Source organism: Rhinatrema bivittatum, chromosome 11 (genome assembly GCF_901001135.1).
Source record: "Rhinatrema bivittatum chromosome 11, aRhiBiv1.1, whole genome shotgun sequence".
Lineage (NCBI taxonomy): Eukaryota > Metazoa > Chordata > Amphibia > Gymnophiona > Rhinatrematidae > Rhinatrema > Rhinatrema bivittatum.
Genome location: NC_042625.1, coordinates 37147328 through 37162445, shown reverse-complemented (window position 1 = coordinate 37162445; position 15118 = coordinate 37147328). Strand labels below are relative to the sequence as shown.

General features: G+C 45.4%; 1 protein-coding gene across 1 annotated transcript in view; it reads left to right on the top strand.

Moving 5' to 3' along the window:
• NCOR2 (nuclear receptor corepressor 2) overlaps nt 1-15118 on the top strand; it is a 545866-nt gene that overhangs the window by 388074 nt on the left and 142674 nt on the right. Inside the window, 1 exon segment of the mRNA XM_029571687.1 lies at nt 5437-5579. Coding sequence (XP_029427547.1) covers nt 5437-5579 — 143 coding nt within the window.

The following is a 15118-nucleotide window of genomic DNA, read 5'->3' as shown; positions in this document are numbered from 1 at the left end:
GGATAAAACCCTGAGGTGCCAATGTTCTCCTCCACACGTGCTGCTGGAGACAGGTTAGGGCAGGGAGTATTTTTATGTACAAGCTATGCTTAAGTGCACCTTTAAAATAGCAGGGACCTGATATTGGCACGAGGCACCTGCCTGCAACAAAATTGAACAAAACTGGGTTGGCTGGGGGGGGGGGCGGTGTAATATCAGGGCAGCCACACATAACTTCTCTGCATAAATCAGTCTCTTGAGGTGTTTCATTGCTAACATAATATGAATGAATCCTATAAGCCTCTATTGGAGAAAAACGTAAGGGGCAATGCGCATGATGGGAGGAGGGGGTTGTCCACACACCAGTAAAGAGACTTCGGGCTGATCTGAAGGTAGGAGAACCACACAGCAAGGTGATGGACAGAGCTGCAGGCTGTTAAAATGATGTGGGATTTGCACTGTGAGGGCCGTAGCTATCTGGCCTGGTCCTCCTTAAGTCCCAACGCAACAAGGAATTCTGGGCCCAGGGAGGATCCCTTCAACCTAGAATAAGAAGACAGGGCCCAGAAGGGTTAAAGAGGTCTCCGGGAGCAGGCAGGAGGTCAGCCTATGCTAAAACCAAAACCTGCTATGTATGATGTCTCTGTGCTACCCGAACTTTAAGGTGAGCTGCATAGTTTGTTTTGCTTTGTACTTCATTTTTTGCTCCATGAATATATTGCACTAAATGAAACAGTCAGAGTCTGTTTCTTTATTCCTTCTGGCTGTTTCCAAGCTGCTATCGCCCAAGGTTTCACATGCACCAAAAGCTCTATGAGACCAAAGGACTTGAATTTCCATACCCTAGAGGAGAAGAGAGACAGGGGAGATATGATAGAGACATCCAGATGCTCAAGATGTAAACTTTTTTCAATGGAAAGTTCTAGAGCAAGGGGTCATAATATGAGACCCCCAAGAGGGTAGACTCAGGAATAAGATCAGGAAATATTTCTTCCAAGAAAAGGGTGCTGGATGTGTGAAACAGCCCATCTGAAGTGGGGGCTGGAGGCCACAATGGTAGCAGACTTCCAGAAGGCATGGGAAAGGCAAAGAGGATCCTTTCACAGGAAGTGAATGAGGTAACAGAAGCACAAGCCTACAGCATCACTGGGGGGATGAGAGCCAGGTTAGTCTTGCAGGCCACAAATTAGTGTGTTGGCTGTGTCCGTCTGGCAGGCTGCGAGGAACCAGTAGTAACCTATAAATTAGGGTCCGTCTGACAGGTCAATCGCAATCTCGTCTTTCTGGTAGGCTGCTTAAGAACTAGGAGTAGTCAACTAGACTAAAACTGTGTAGAATCAATGATGATGAACTGTAAGAGTGGGGCCTCAACTTCTGTACAGAAATGTAATGTGACCTGTGATTATATGATGGTTATTAATGTCTAGTAAATGAAGCTGCAACTCCCCAGAGATTGGCTGGGTTGATGCAGTAGTTTGGTGGCGGGCTCCCATCCAGAAAGGCCACAAGGACGTAGGAGGTTGGATGTTTGGGCTTTTAGGTTATTATAAAGCTTTGTGGTTAGATATGGGAAGGGTGTGAACTAAAAGGATGCCGCATGTTCATCTGCCCATAATGGTGTGGTACAGTGGAGGAAGACGAAAGTATCTCAGATAAGGTGTTGATAACTTACAAGTGGTCATGCTGTATGGCCGGAGCTGGGATATGTCCTTGGTAAACGTAGACAGGAATAACCAGGCATTTGTTATAAAGAGGGACCCTGCTACTAAATTCTTCCCCCTTTCCCTTCTCCTTTTGGAGGTCCGTAAAAATTAGTACCCGTTTGCCTTGAAACAGGAAGGGTAACTTTGTGACATTGCAGGTAACTTCTGTGGCAGCAATACGCGTACATTACATCAGTTTTCATACGGGCCGATACACCGGCCCTTCGCCGGTGCGCGCGATTCTGTATTTAAATTAGGTGACGTGGTAAAAACAGGGAAAAGGAGCGGCGGCTGTCAGCGGGTTTGACAGCTGACGCTCAATTTTGCCGGCGTCTGTTCTCGAGCCTGCTGACAGCCACGGGCTCAGAAACTGGACGCCGGCAAAATTGAGCGTCCGGTTTTCGGCCCGACAGCCGCGGGCCGAATTCAAATTTTTTTTTTTTTTACTTTTTTTACTTTTCGGGACCTTCGACTTAATATCACTATGATATTAAGTCGGAGGGTGTACAGAAAAGCAGTTTTTACTGCTTTTCTGTGCACTTTCCCGGCGCTGGAAGAAATTAGTGCCGACCTTTGGGTCGGCGCTAATTTCTGAAAGTAAAATGTGCGGCTTGGCTGCACATTTTACTTTCTGTATTCCGCGCGCATACCTAATAGGGCCCTCAACATGCATTTGCATGTTGAGGGCGCTATTAGGTGCCGCGGGTTGGACGTGCGTTTTCCTCCCCTTACTGAATAAGGGGTAAGGGAAAACGCGCGTCCAAGTGCAGGCTAACAGTGCGCTCCGTCGGAGCGCACTGTACCGTATCGGCCTGATAGTGAGCTTGCACCCAAAAGGTTTGCTTGGAAAAAATATGATAAGCAGCACACACAGTTACGCCTGGTCTTTCAGTCATTCACTTACATAAAACGTAGGTTTAAGCGTGTAAATGGCTCGTTATAAGATTGCCTGAGGGCTGTTGCATGTAACACGATGTACATAACTCAATACCATGCAATACTTTTATAGGTGGCATGTTGGGGGTGGAGCTTTGGATTTACATAGTGCTTTTGATTTCTAAAAAAGAATGTGCAGAAATCCACACGCACAAGTTGCATAGAGTGGGTGTGAGTTTGCGTGCGTGGTGTTTTGCTTCCTTTTCAAAGCAAATTTATGTGCATAAGTTTGCTTTGAAAATGGATGTAACTTATGCTCGTGGCTGGCACGCAAGTAACCTGCAATGTGTGTAAAAAAAAAAAAAAAAAGCACCCTAAGGTGCAATGTGCGCGTGTTAATTTCCACACATAGTTTTTAAAATGAAAAGCATGTGTGTAAATTCAAACTCCACCCCCCTGGGACGCCTCTTTTGTGTGCATAAAATTACCTGTGACACTGGGATATCCAGCGTAATGTTCTGCACACAAACCCTGGGTAATGTTTACAGCAAGCCACTAACAATTGTAAACCCATGTTTTATGCATGTAAATGGCCTTGAAAATTAATTCCCCCCCCCCCCCCCAAAAAAAAGATCCATATTCAAAGGGGTAGTTACCCAGACAAAAACCCTTAATTGAACCTCCCCCGCCACCCACTGGTTTAATTTTAATCTGGTAAAAATAGGGAGGATGGTGCTTGTTATAGAGGAGGGGCCTTCATTTTAACTGGGGAACGCTACCCAGCTATACTTATCCTGGTAAGTCTGGTCTGGAAAAAAGATGTCCTGTCGTAAAGAGATTTCTATTTACTGTTTATTTACATTTATAAATCACCATGCCATATAAGCTCAGGGTGATGTACGGTAAAAAAAAATAAAAAAAAAATTGGTTGTAACATAATACCAAATGGGGAAAGAGTGGGGGAAGCAAAACCTTGCAGCTTCCTTCAGACAGACGTGGAAAGCAAACGGCGCGTGGCGCTCCTCGGGTTTGACTGATCTTAGCAAGAGCATTTTAGTGTTCTCTGTTTTGAGGTTTCCTTTAAGGGTGGTGTGCAGCGATCAGGATAGATCACACACACACACATGCACACACGCCCACAGGAATGCCATTGCCGTAACCTCTCCCTGCCCCAAGCGCCTGGAGGATTTCCTTTTAATTATGCAAATTGTGAGTGTGGGCGGCTTGGTGAACTGGTGTCACCTCCCCATCAAAGCTGACACGCTGTTTTACCAAACTAATTTATAATTAGCTGCAAAAATCATTGGTGCTCTTCTCACCAATGTCCCTTTCTCCAAGAAAGCATGTTTTGAGCAAGTAAATGAAATTGGATTAGTTAATATTGGAATCAGAGAGCAGAAATACATTTACAGAGTATTCACTGGGGCCTCACATCTAGCAATTTCACTTTAATACCACACAGTTTTTTCTATTGTATTTTGTGCACTTGTGCAGCTGTTATTACGATAACAGTATATTAACACTGGGTCTAATGGAAACCAGAATGTATAATGTAATTTACTATTATAAATAAACTAAAAAGAATGTGATCCAGAAAATACAGCTAAAATAGTACAATGTTTGTAGTCAATAGTAGATGTCAAGAAGATTATAAGTGGTTTGTCTTCTTGCAAGAAGCTTCCTTTGGTTTGCTTCCCCTCCGAGCCCACTACCATCTTTTCCTGTCTCTGTTGGGTCTTCGGGGACAGTGCTGTTCTTCATGTGACGTGTTTCTCATCCTGGTTTCATATCCAGAAGGCAGTCACAGACAGGAGGAGCTACCATGACGTACATTTATTGTGTTTATTTTAGTTATTTCAGCTTTTATTCTGCTATTTCCATTTCGTATCTGGCTTCCTTTATTTGGAGATCTTAAAAAGTGCCATGATGTGAAGCCCTAACTCCGTTTTCTTTCTCTGTGCCCCTCCCCATCTCTAAACCTCACCAGACGTATAACAGAGGGTTAGGATACCACCATATCCTACACATGGTGGCCTTTCTCAGTCTAATCCAGCCTGAAGGCTGGCAACCCTCACCCTATACACCACCTCCTAGTGAGTGCCAGCCTATGGGGCAAAAACCTATGTCAGGAACCAGACTGCACTCCTCTAATTGGTATCATGTATAGCTGCTGCAACACAGGCCTGTTTGGCAGACAGATTATGGAGTGTGAGTGATCGCATTGTGTTATGCTTCCTGTCCAGCCAAAAGAATTAAAGGGGTACTTAAAACACCTGCTAGTAAGCACCTGGGAGTTGAAAATGGTAGCCATAAAATCCTAACTCCTAGCCAAATATCTAGATGCTGTATGTGCAGTTGTACCCCCTCTGTTGGTGACCCAGAAGGATTCAGCTGTGGAAGAGCGGGGCTCCTCTGGTTGTGGTCTTCCTCTTTGAAAAGGAAACCTGCGTGTGAGGATGGAGAGGTGCCATACAGGGATCGTGAGCACGTACCAGCTCCTAATCCCACCCTTCCCTGCTGACTGACAGAGGGCTGCCACTGTGCCTGATAGCAGTCAGGTCCTGGGTCACCAGGGCACAAAGGAGGTGAGGGGAATGGGGGTTATGAAGGCAAACCAGGAGGGGGCGAGAGGAGGTGATGGTGTCAAATATGGACTGTTTAGGGCAGACAAAATTATGCCAGCCCTGTGAAGGAGGCTTTTCCTCTCTCCTTTCCCCAAGCGCTTATATGACTGGGGAGCTTGGTTTAGTCCATACGATTGTCACCAGATGGGTGGGAAGAGAGTGGAAGAGAAAGTGAGCTGTAAATTGTGACGCAGATCATTTTAATCTACATGGGCATATCTGTCATGTTTTCATTATTTGTTTATTTGGTAAAGGTCTCCTTGAACATGGGCGGAATTGGTCAGCCATCGCCAGGATGGTGGGCTCCAAAACTGTATCGCAGTGCAAAAACTTTTACTTCAACTACAAGAAGAGACAGAATCTGGATGGAATCCTCCAACAGCACAAACTAAAGATGGTGAGTGACCACCGTGCAACATCTCTACTCCCCCCCGCCCGCCCATGTCTCGTATTGCATCTCGATTCTCTACAGCATAGTTCAGCAGTGAGATTTTTGCAGCCCTCCCTGTTGTGGAGATTAGAGTGGAAAGGGGCAGCATCCATCTTTTCCTATTCATACCCTAAATCAGTCCAGATGCCTGAGTTTTGCCTCCCTATTAGCAGATGGAGACATAAGAGAAATGCTTTACCAACACTGCTACTTAACCTAGCGAGCCACCTGCAGTCCCTCAGTATTTCTTTGTCTCCAGCAGATGGTAGAGGTGTAAAACCTGCAGTCTGGAGTTAAAAAAAAATAAATAAATAGAAGATCCACTTCAGTAAGATTTACTCCCAGTGGGTTGTGAGGTGCTTGGTTAGACCATCCCCCCAGTTAAGGCTATCGAGAAGAGGGTTGGTGACCCTTTCTGGAGGCTCGTGTTTGGACCTGTGGGGGGTTTCAGAAAACTTGTGGTCTGGTTCCCTTGTTGCCCTGGATAGCCCTTTCTCACCAGTAGTGACCTTGGCAGTGCTCCAGCAAGGGAAGTATTCTACCAATTTCTTGTTTTTGTAATTAAAGTTTGGAAAAAAAAAAAAAGGAGCATTGCAGCTATTGTTGGGGACTCAGTGATAAGAGGTGAGTGGCTGTATCTACCAGGATTAGGGATCTCCGCTTAGGCAGGGGAGTCTGGTAAGCGAGTGCTCGTCAGATTGGGGAGGCCATCAGGACACAACAGGTAGCACATGCGGCTCGAGTGGCAATGGTGCCAGCTAAATATCGCGGCATATTGGTCGGACCCAGTATGACATGTCCTTAAAAAGGAAGGAACTTTCTGGTCTATTTTGGATTTAAAGAATGTTAATGCAGCCCTCCAGGTACCACTTTTTGAATGGAAACTCTTTGATCTGTAATGGAGGTGGTCTGCAAAGAAGAATTCCTGGCATCCTTGGATCTAACTAAGGCATATCTGCACATACCCATTTGGCCAGAGCACCAGGAGTTCCTAAGATTTTTTATTTTAGGAGAGCAGTTTCAAGCCCTTCCGTTTGAGCTAGCGATGGCATCACATACTTTCACCAAGGTGATGGTGGTGATAGTGACAGCTCTGCAGAAGGAAAGAGTCCTGGTGCATCCATATTTGGACAACTGGCTTATTTGGGGCTAAGTCGGAAAGCCCTATGTCAACATTCAGTGCAGCGGGTCATAGAGAGGTTGCATTTTCTAGACTGGATGGTGAACCTGGCAAAGAGCAATCTTGGATTATCTGGGGGCCCGTTTTCACACCAGGATTGGAAAGGTGTTTCTTACGGCAGGCAAGGTTGAGAAGCTGCAGAACCAGGTTCACTGTTTGTTACGGCTCTTGGTGCCCAGAGTTTGGGATTATTTACAGGTTCTGGGTTCAATGGAGTCTACACTGGATCTAGTTTCCTGGGCATCTCTGCTTATGCGGCTCCTTCAAAGGGAGCTCCTATCCCGATGGAATCCATTGTCTGAGGAGTTTCAGATTGTTACCTCTTAGAGAGGAGGCCAGGTCCAGTCTTTCATGGTGGCTCTCCCAGGCCAATCTGGAGCAAGGAGTGGAGCTGGATGTCCGGCAGTGGGTGGTGGTAACCACCAGTGCCAGCCTGAGGGGTTGGGGAGCTGTTTGTCAGGGACAGAAGGCTCAAGGCTGATGGTTGACCAAGGAAGCATCGTGGTCTATCATTTGGTTAGAGATGAGGGCGTTTTTGTTAGCATTTCTGTCTTTTCAGCCGCAGTTGCATGGGCGAGCGGTTTGCGTCCTATTGGACAATGCAATGATAGTGGTTTACATCAGCTGTCAAGGAGGAGCAAAGAGTAGAATGGTTGCTCAGGAAGCGCAGGAGCTGTTTTGTTGGGTAGAGCCGCACCTGGTGGCTCTGGTGGCATCTCACATAACTGGGGTGGACAATGTTCAGGCAGACTTTCTCATTCGGCAGAGGGCTAGACCCCAAAGAGTGGGAGCTGGCAGAGGAGGTGATATGCCTCATTCAGACCAAGTGGAGCATATCTCATATGAATTTGGCGTTGAGGCATAACGCCAAGGTGCCCCACTTTTTCAGTCGCAGGAGGGATCATGGAGTGGAAGGAATTTGACATGCTAGTTTTACCATGGCCAGCAGGGATCCTTCTGTACATATTTCCCCCATGGCCCCTGACAGGATGAGTGATACGATGAATAGAGAAACACCTGGACGAGGTGATTCTTGTGGCTCCAGAATGGCCACATTGACCGTGGTTCACAGATTTAGTAAATCTAGTGGTGGATGAGCCATTTAGGTTAGGACATCTGCAACATGTGCTTCATCAGGGTCCAATATTTTTTAATCAAGCAGATCGCTTTTGTCTTGTGGCCTGGCTTTTAAGAGGCATCGTTTGAGACAGAAGGGTTATTCCAAAGAAGTCATTGCCACCTTGTTGCAAGCTAGATGACCATCCACATCCTTGGCCTACATTAGGGTATGAAGAGTATTCAAAACGTGATGTCTTGAGCAGGATGTGCAGCCGATTCAAGCATTGGTTTTGCATATTTTGACATTTTTGCAAAGTGGTCTGGGAAGGGATTGGCTTTTAAACCCCTTTGAGTGCAAGTGGCAGCCTTAGGTTGCCTTTGGGGTAATGTGCATTTAACCAGACGTGGTTCAATTTCTTCGTGGGGTGAAGCGTTTGCTTCACCCCACGAAGAAATTAATGACTGGAAGAGGAGAGTATGCAAATGACTGGAAGAGAAACAATATGCAAATCCATGGCTCTCGTGCTAAACTTTGATAAAATGAGAAAAATTGTTAGAAAAAAACTGAAAGGAGCAGCTACAAAAATAAAAAGTGTGCAAGAGGCGTGGTCATTGTTAAAAAAAAATACCATTCTAGAAGTACAGTCCAGATGTATTCCACACATTAAGAAAGGTGGAAAGAAGGCAAAACGATTACCAGCATGGTTAAAAGGGGAGGTGAAAGAAGCTATTTTAGCCAAATGATCTTCATTCAAAAATTGGAAGAAGGATCCAACAGAAGAAAATAGGATAATGCATAAACATTGGCAAGTTAAATGTAAGACATTGATAAGACAGGCTAAGAGAGAATTTGAAAAGAAGTTGGCCGTAGAGGCAAAAACTCACAGTAAAAACTTTTTAAAATATATCCGAAGCAGAAAGCCTGTGAAGGAGTCAGTTGGACCGTTAGATGATCGAGGGGTTAAAGGGGCACTTAGAGAAGATAAGGCCATCGTGGAAAGATTAAATGATTTCTTTGCTTCGGTGTTTACTGAAGAGGATGTTGGGGAGGTACCCGTACTGGAGAAGGTTTTCTTGGGTAATGATTCAGATGGACTGAATCAAATCACGGTGAACCTAGAAGATGTGTTAGACCTGATTGACTGAAGAGTAGTAAATCACCTGGACTGGATGGTATGCACCCCAGAGTTCTGAAGGAATTAAAAAATGAAATTTCAGACCTATTAGTAAAAATTTGTAAGCTATCATTAAAATCATTCATTGTACCTGACGACTGGAGGATAGGAAATGTAACCCCAATATTTAAAAAGGGCTCCAGGGGCGATCCGGGAAACTACAGACCGGTTAGCCTGACTTCAGTGCCAGGAAAAATAGTGGAAAGTGTTCTAAACATCAAAATCGCAGAACATATAGAAAGACATGGTTTAATGGAACAAAGTCAGCATGGCTTTACCCAAGGCAAGTCTTGCCTCACAAATCTGCTTCACTTTTTTGAAGGAGTTAATAAACATGTGGATAAAGGTGAACTGGTAGATGTAGTATACTTGGATTTTCAGAAGGCGTATGACAAAGCTCCTCATGAGAGGCTTCTAGGAAAAGTAAAAAGTCATGGAATAGGTGGCGATGTCCTTTCGTGGATTGCAAACTGGCTAAAAGACAGGAAACAGAGAGTAGGATTAAATGGACAATTTTCTCAGTGGAAGGGAGTGGGCAGTGGAGTGCCTCAGGGATCTGTATTGGGACCCTTACTTTTCAATATATTTATAAATGATCTGGAAAGAAATATGATGAGTGAGAGAATCAAATTTGCAGATGACACAAAATTGTTCAGAGTAGTTAAATCACAAGCAGATTGTGATAAATTGCAGGAAGACCTTGTGAGGCTGGAAAATTGGGCATCAAAATGGCAGATGAAATTTAATGTGGATAAGTGCAAGGTGATGCATATAGGGAAAAATAACCCATGCTATAGTTACACAATGTTAGGTTCCATATTAGGTGCTACAACCCAAGAAAGAGATCTAGGCATCATAGTGGATAACACATTGAAATTGTTGGTTCAGTGTGCTGCGGCAGTCAAAAAAGCAAACAATGTTGGGAATTATTAGAAAGGGAATGGTGAATAAAACGGAAAATGTCATAATGCCTCTGTATCGCTCAATGGTGAGACCGCACCTTGAATACTGTGTTCAGTTCTGGTCGCCGCATCTCAAAAAAGATATAATTGCGATGGAGAAGGTACAGAGAAGGGCTACCAAAATGATAAAGGGAATGGAACAGCTCCCCTATGAGGAAAGACTAGAGAGGTTAGGGCTTTTCAGCTTGGAGAAGAGACGGCTGAGGGGGGATATGATAGAGGTGTTTAAAATCATGAGAGGTCTAGAATGGGTGGATGTGAATCAGTTATTTACACTTTCGATAATAGAAAGACTAGGGGGCACTCCATGAAGTTAGCATGTGGCACATTTAAAACTAATCGGAGAAAGTTCTTTTTTACTCAACACACAATTAAACTCTGAAATTTGTTGCCAGAGGATGCGGTTAGTGCAGTTAGTATAGCTGTGTTTAAAAAAGGATTGGATAAGTTCTTGGAGGAGAAGTCCATTACCTGCTATTAATTAAGTTGACTTAGAAAATAGCCACTGCTATTACTAGCATCAGTAGCATGGGATAGACTTAGTTTTTGGGTACTTGCCAGGTTCTTATGGCCTGGATTGGCCAATGTTGGAAACAGCATGCTGGGCTTGATGGACCCTTGGTCTGACCCAGTATGGCATGTTCTTATCTTCTTCAGTGAAGTGAATGTGTCCCTTGTGGAACCTTAATCTGATCCTGTGGGTGCTATGTTAAGCTCCAGTTGAACCATTGAAGAGGAATCTCTAAAGGATCTAACCCTGAAGGTAGTTTTTTTGGTGGCGATTTGTTCAGTCAGAAGGATTTCAGAACTTCAGGCATTATTGTATAGAAACCCTTTTCTGCAGATTTCGGAGGAGGGCATGTCATTGCACACGGTGCCTTCTTTCCTGCCGACGGTGGTGTCTTTTCATTTAAGTCAGACAGTGGTGCTCCCTGTCTTTCCAGACTTGGATGCATCTATGCCACATGCGAAGGAATTTCGTTTGTTAGATATGCGTAGGGCCCTGTTGAGTTATCTTAAGGTGACCAACAGTCTTCGGAAATCTGATCACCTCTTCGTATTTTGGCTGGCCCAAAGAAGGAGAGGAAGGCTTCCAAAGCGACTATTGCACGATGGCTGAAGGAGGCACTTAACTTGGCGATTAATTGCAGGGATTGACCAGTGCCCGATGAGCTGAAGGCTCATTCGACTCGGGCACAGTCTACCTCCTGGACTGAATGTCAGTTAGTTTCCCGCAGGAGATCTGTCGAGCAGCTACTTTCACTAGACTCTGCTGGTTGGATACCTGGGCTCTGGAGTCAGCTGGTTTTGGGAAGAGTGTACTGTGAGCGGGGCTGTTGAGTTCCCACCCAGTTTAGGGTGCTTAGGTACATCCCAGGCATCTGGACTGATGGGGGGTATGAATAGGAAAGGAAAATTGGTTCTTACCTGCTAATTTTCATTCCTGGAATACCACGGATTAGTCCAGAGCCCCTCCCATTCTGGAAGCCCGCTCTCATATTCAGTATGTACATAGCGGCAGTATGCAGTTTGTATTCAGTTGGAAAGTTCTATCATTCATATTGGGCGGAAGAGCTCAACTTTCGAGGGCTCCCTCCTTCCTCATGCTCATTTCAAGAGGCGGGGTTGAAATTTTGTATTACTATTATTTTACTCATCTTGGCTTGGGTGCAGGTCATACTGAAAGATTGCAGGTTGCACTCTAGGTTAAGTAGCAGTGTCAGTAAAGCTTTCCTTCTCTGTCTCCATCTGCTGGCGGGAAGGCAAAACTCGAGTGTCTGGACTGAACTGTGGTATTCCAGGAACACAAATTAGCAGGTAAGAACCAATTTTCCTTTGTTTCTGGCTGTGAATCTCATGGTGGAGAGGGGTAGAGAGGCGAGGAGAAAAAAAATCAAGCTTTGCAATACCTGTTCCTCACTGCCTTTTCAGGCTGTGCCACTGCAGCTGCCTTACAGTGGTTGGCCATGGTGAAAGTGATTGCCAGCCACCCCCTCTCTCTCTCTTAAGGAGTACAGTGACTGGTTCTGTGAAAATGATCTCAGTGTCCCCGTTCTCTCCCCCCCCCCCCCCCCTCTGCTGTAAACATATGACTTCCAGGTACCCGATGGTAGTTTATAACTATGACACTTTACTTGGCTTCTCAGGTTTAAAGGTCAGCGGGAACTGCCAAGAAATCTCACTAGCAATGTCACAGGCATGCCTTCCAGGATAAAATTAAAAAAAAAAAAAAGTTTGAGGGCCTGGCTCAAGGTTCAGGCTTTATTAAGAGTACCGTAGCTTAATTTGGCATTGGCTGCTTTATTGAAGGAGGCGTTAAGTTACCGTAAATTATTTCTTGGCAGCAGCAGTGAGGATTTTTTTGGGGGGGGGGGGGAGGGGTGAAGTGTATCTCCTTGCTTGCACACTTATAACCGCTGGTACCAGTGACTGAAATGTGTTCCTGTTTGCAAGTTTAACCGCCGCTCTTAGACCTAAGAATGCCTTGACATCTGAGAGGAAATCAGGAGGAAACCATGAAGCAAATCTCGCTCTGAGGCCATCCCCATTACCTTTACTCACATGTTTATAGAGTCCACAGGAGTTAATCTCTTTTTCTCTTTTGGGCTTAAGAAGTCATTGCACAACCTCCTCTTCCCCCCTAATCCCTTCCTGAGCCACCAGCAGGATCCTGCCGAGCTTTGCTCTTGCCTTCTGCAGCCCACAGTGCCTGCTCTTCCCTGGTGCCTGCCAGGCCCCTGACCTTGCTTAGCTTCCCAGATCTCATGAGTCCTGCCAGTGTTGCCGGGGGCCACACTGTGGTATTCCAGCGCCGGCCGTCTTAATAAAATAAAATAAAATCAGGTTTCATGTAGTAGAACAAACACTAGGCTGGGTCCATCCCTTGTTGCTCAATGCTGCATGGGGCAGGCTTAGCAATGAGGTTTGATGTTCCTTGGTTGACAAGCTTTTTTTTTGGGGGGGGGGGGGGGGGGGTGTCTTAATGAAATGAGTTCCTTTTTGTCCTGGGCCTTCTCATTGCCGTTGGTTGCTGGTTTGGGGACTGCAGAAAAGAAGGGAATTTGAAAATTGTGCCTCCCCATGTCCCCTCCCCCCCCCCCCACCCCTGGGTGGAAAGGGTGGTGTTAGGTCGGGGGAGTGAAAGTACAGCTGGGAATTTAATTTTGAAGCTCCCTCCTCCCTGCCCCACATACTTTGTACCTGCTCTGAAAGGGAGGCTTCCTCGGAAACTGAACTTTCAGCCCCCCGCCCCCCACCCCCAACCTTTCAAATCTGCTTGGGGAGCATGAAAACTGCCATCTTAAAACAGAAACGTTTAGTTAAAAAAAATATATATATATTTTTAGAATTATGAAATGTGCCTTGGAATGGCTTTCAGTAACAATTTACTTGATCATTTTAGACTATTTCCTTATCTTATCAAAGAATTGAGGTGGGAGGCTAAATTTTCTTTCCACAGTTAGCTGACTTCATACAGATAAGGAATTTGTAACTCCTGAAAGGAGCCTAATATAAACTCCTGACTCTTTTTTCTTATGCCGGTACGTTTCCCCGCCCCCCTGACTAGTTTATGGATGTTGGTCGATGAGGTAAGGTTGAACCCGCAGCGTTCTAAGTTTAGGTTGTGGTTGGGCCACTTTTTATGCCCCTAATGGACCACAGCCATCAGTCTTGGTTGTGCTGTCTGCAGAGAGTTAAGAGAAGCAAACAAGCCTGGTGGTGCTTAGACCAGTTCCATGCTGGTCTGTTCCCGGTGCCCAGCCTGAAAACCAGAACCCTCTGCAGCCCCGGAGCAAGGGTGATGGGGGAGAGACTGCTTCTCACAGCGTGGGTGAAGTGAGCACCAGCGGGACTATCTGCTTCTGCTCCATGACGGTGTGGTGGAGGGGGGAGAGAGCCTGGGCTGCCTGTGATACTTGTTAGTGGGAAATGGAGAGCAAAGGCAAAGGTGCATAAGGCAGAGCACCTTTTCCCTGGCCAGGATATACTAATTGCCGAGTGGAGAACGCTACTGTTTGCTGTCTTTTAGGTTTGGTTTTAAGGAATAGCTGGGATGGCTTTATGAGCACTAATTAGTCTAGAGATCATGGGGAAGTGTTCACGTCTTGAGTGCTGCTCTGTTTAGAACAGGAATGGTACAAACCTTGTGGCAAGATGCTGCGTTTCCTGCACTTGACTTTGTTCCCAAATTTCAGGGTTTTGTTTTTTTTCCCTTTTCACTTCAGTTTTGAAAAATAAGCACAGAAGGGGCAGGAACGCTGCCAGCGGTTTTATGTATTTATTTATTTATTTTCATGAGAGCTGCTATCGCCTTGCGTTGGTTCAGCCGGGGGGGAGGGGCTTCAAGCTGGGCATAACTTTTAACAAGGAAACAACTTTAGCCCGGCGTGGAATGCATTGGGGCTTCTTTCCTGCCGTGGGTAGGGTTCTTGGGATAATCTCAGCGGATGCCCCCTCCACCTGGAAGCCATTGTCCAATAGCCGAGGACATGTAAAGCCCTCTGACCCCTGCTGACAGCGATTGCTTTGAAACATTGAGATCCCCCTGGTTGCTTGGGGGAGGTTATGCCGAGACCTGAAACATCGCTTCCATTATGGCACAGGAAGGCTGCAGTGAGTCTTGGGCTGTGCAATGAGCACACATGCAAATGCAGTGTTTAACGTGCGTGTTCGTGCCCGTTCGTGCCCAGTGTGTTCATGGATGTAAAGAAGCACAAATTATCATAGACACTAAAGGGTGCATAAAAGCATTCCCATTGGTGTGGATGGTAACACCAAAACTTTACTACACTTCTTTACCCATGTACTCTACTTTTCCAAGGTGCATTTCAGATTTTTGCATTGATGCATCTGTTACATTTTTTGCATTTTAATGCACATAGTTTTTCGCTGCATTAGTAAGTAGCTGCTTTGCACACTTTGGTATCTACCTCATTAGCCTAGATTGTGTTTACACACTAATGGTGCTGTTCGTATGCATGAACCTGTTTTCTATGTAAACCGATATGAGGTATAGAAAACTAAATAAATAAAATAAATAACACATGGGCATTTAACACATGCTAACACATCTGTTGCCATTAACATGCTTTAGTACACTAACCCCTACTTGAAGACGTCTTGTTGGCC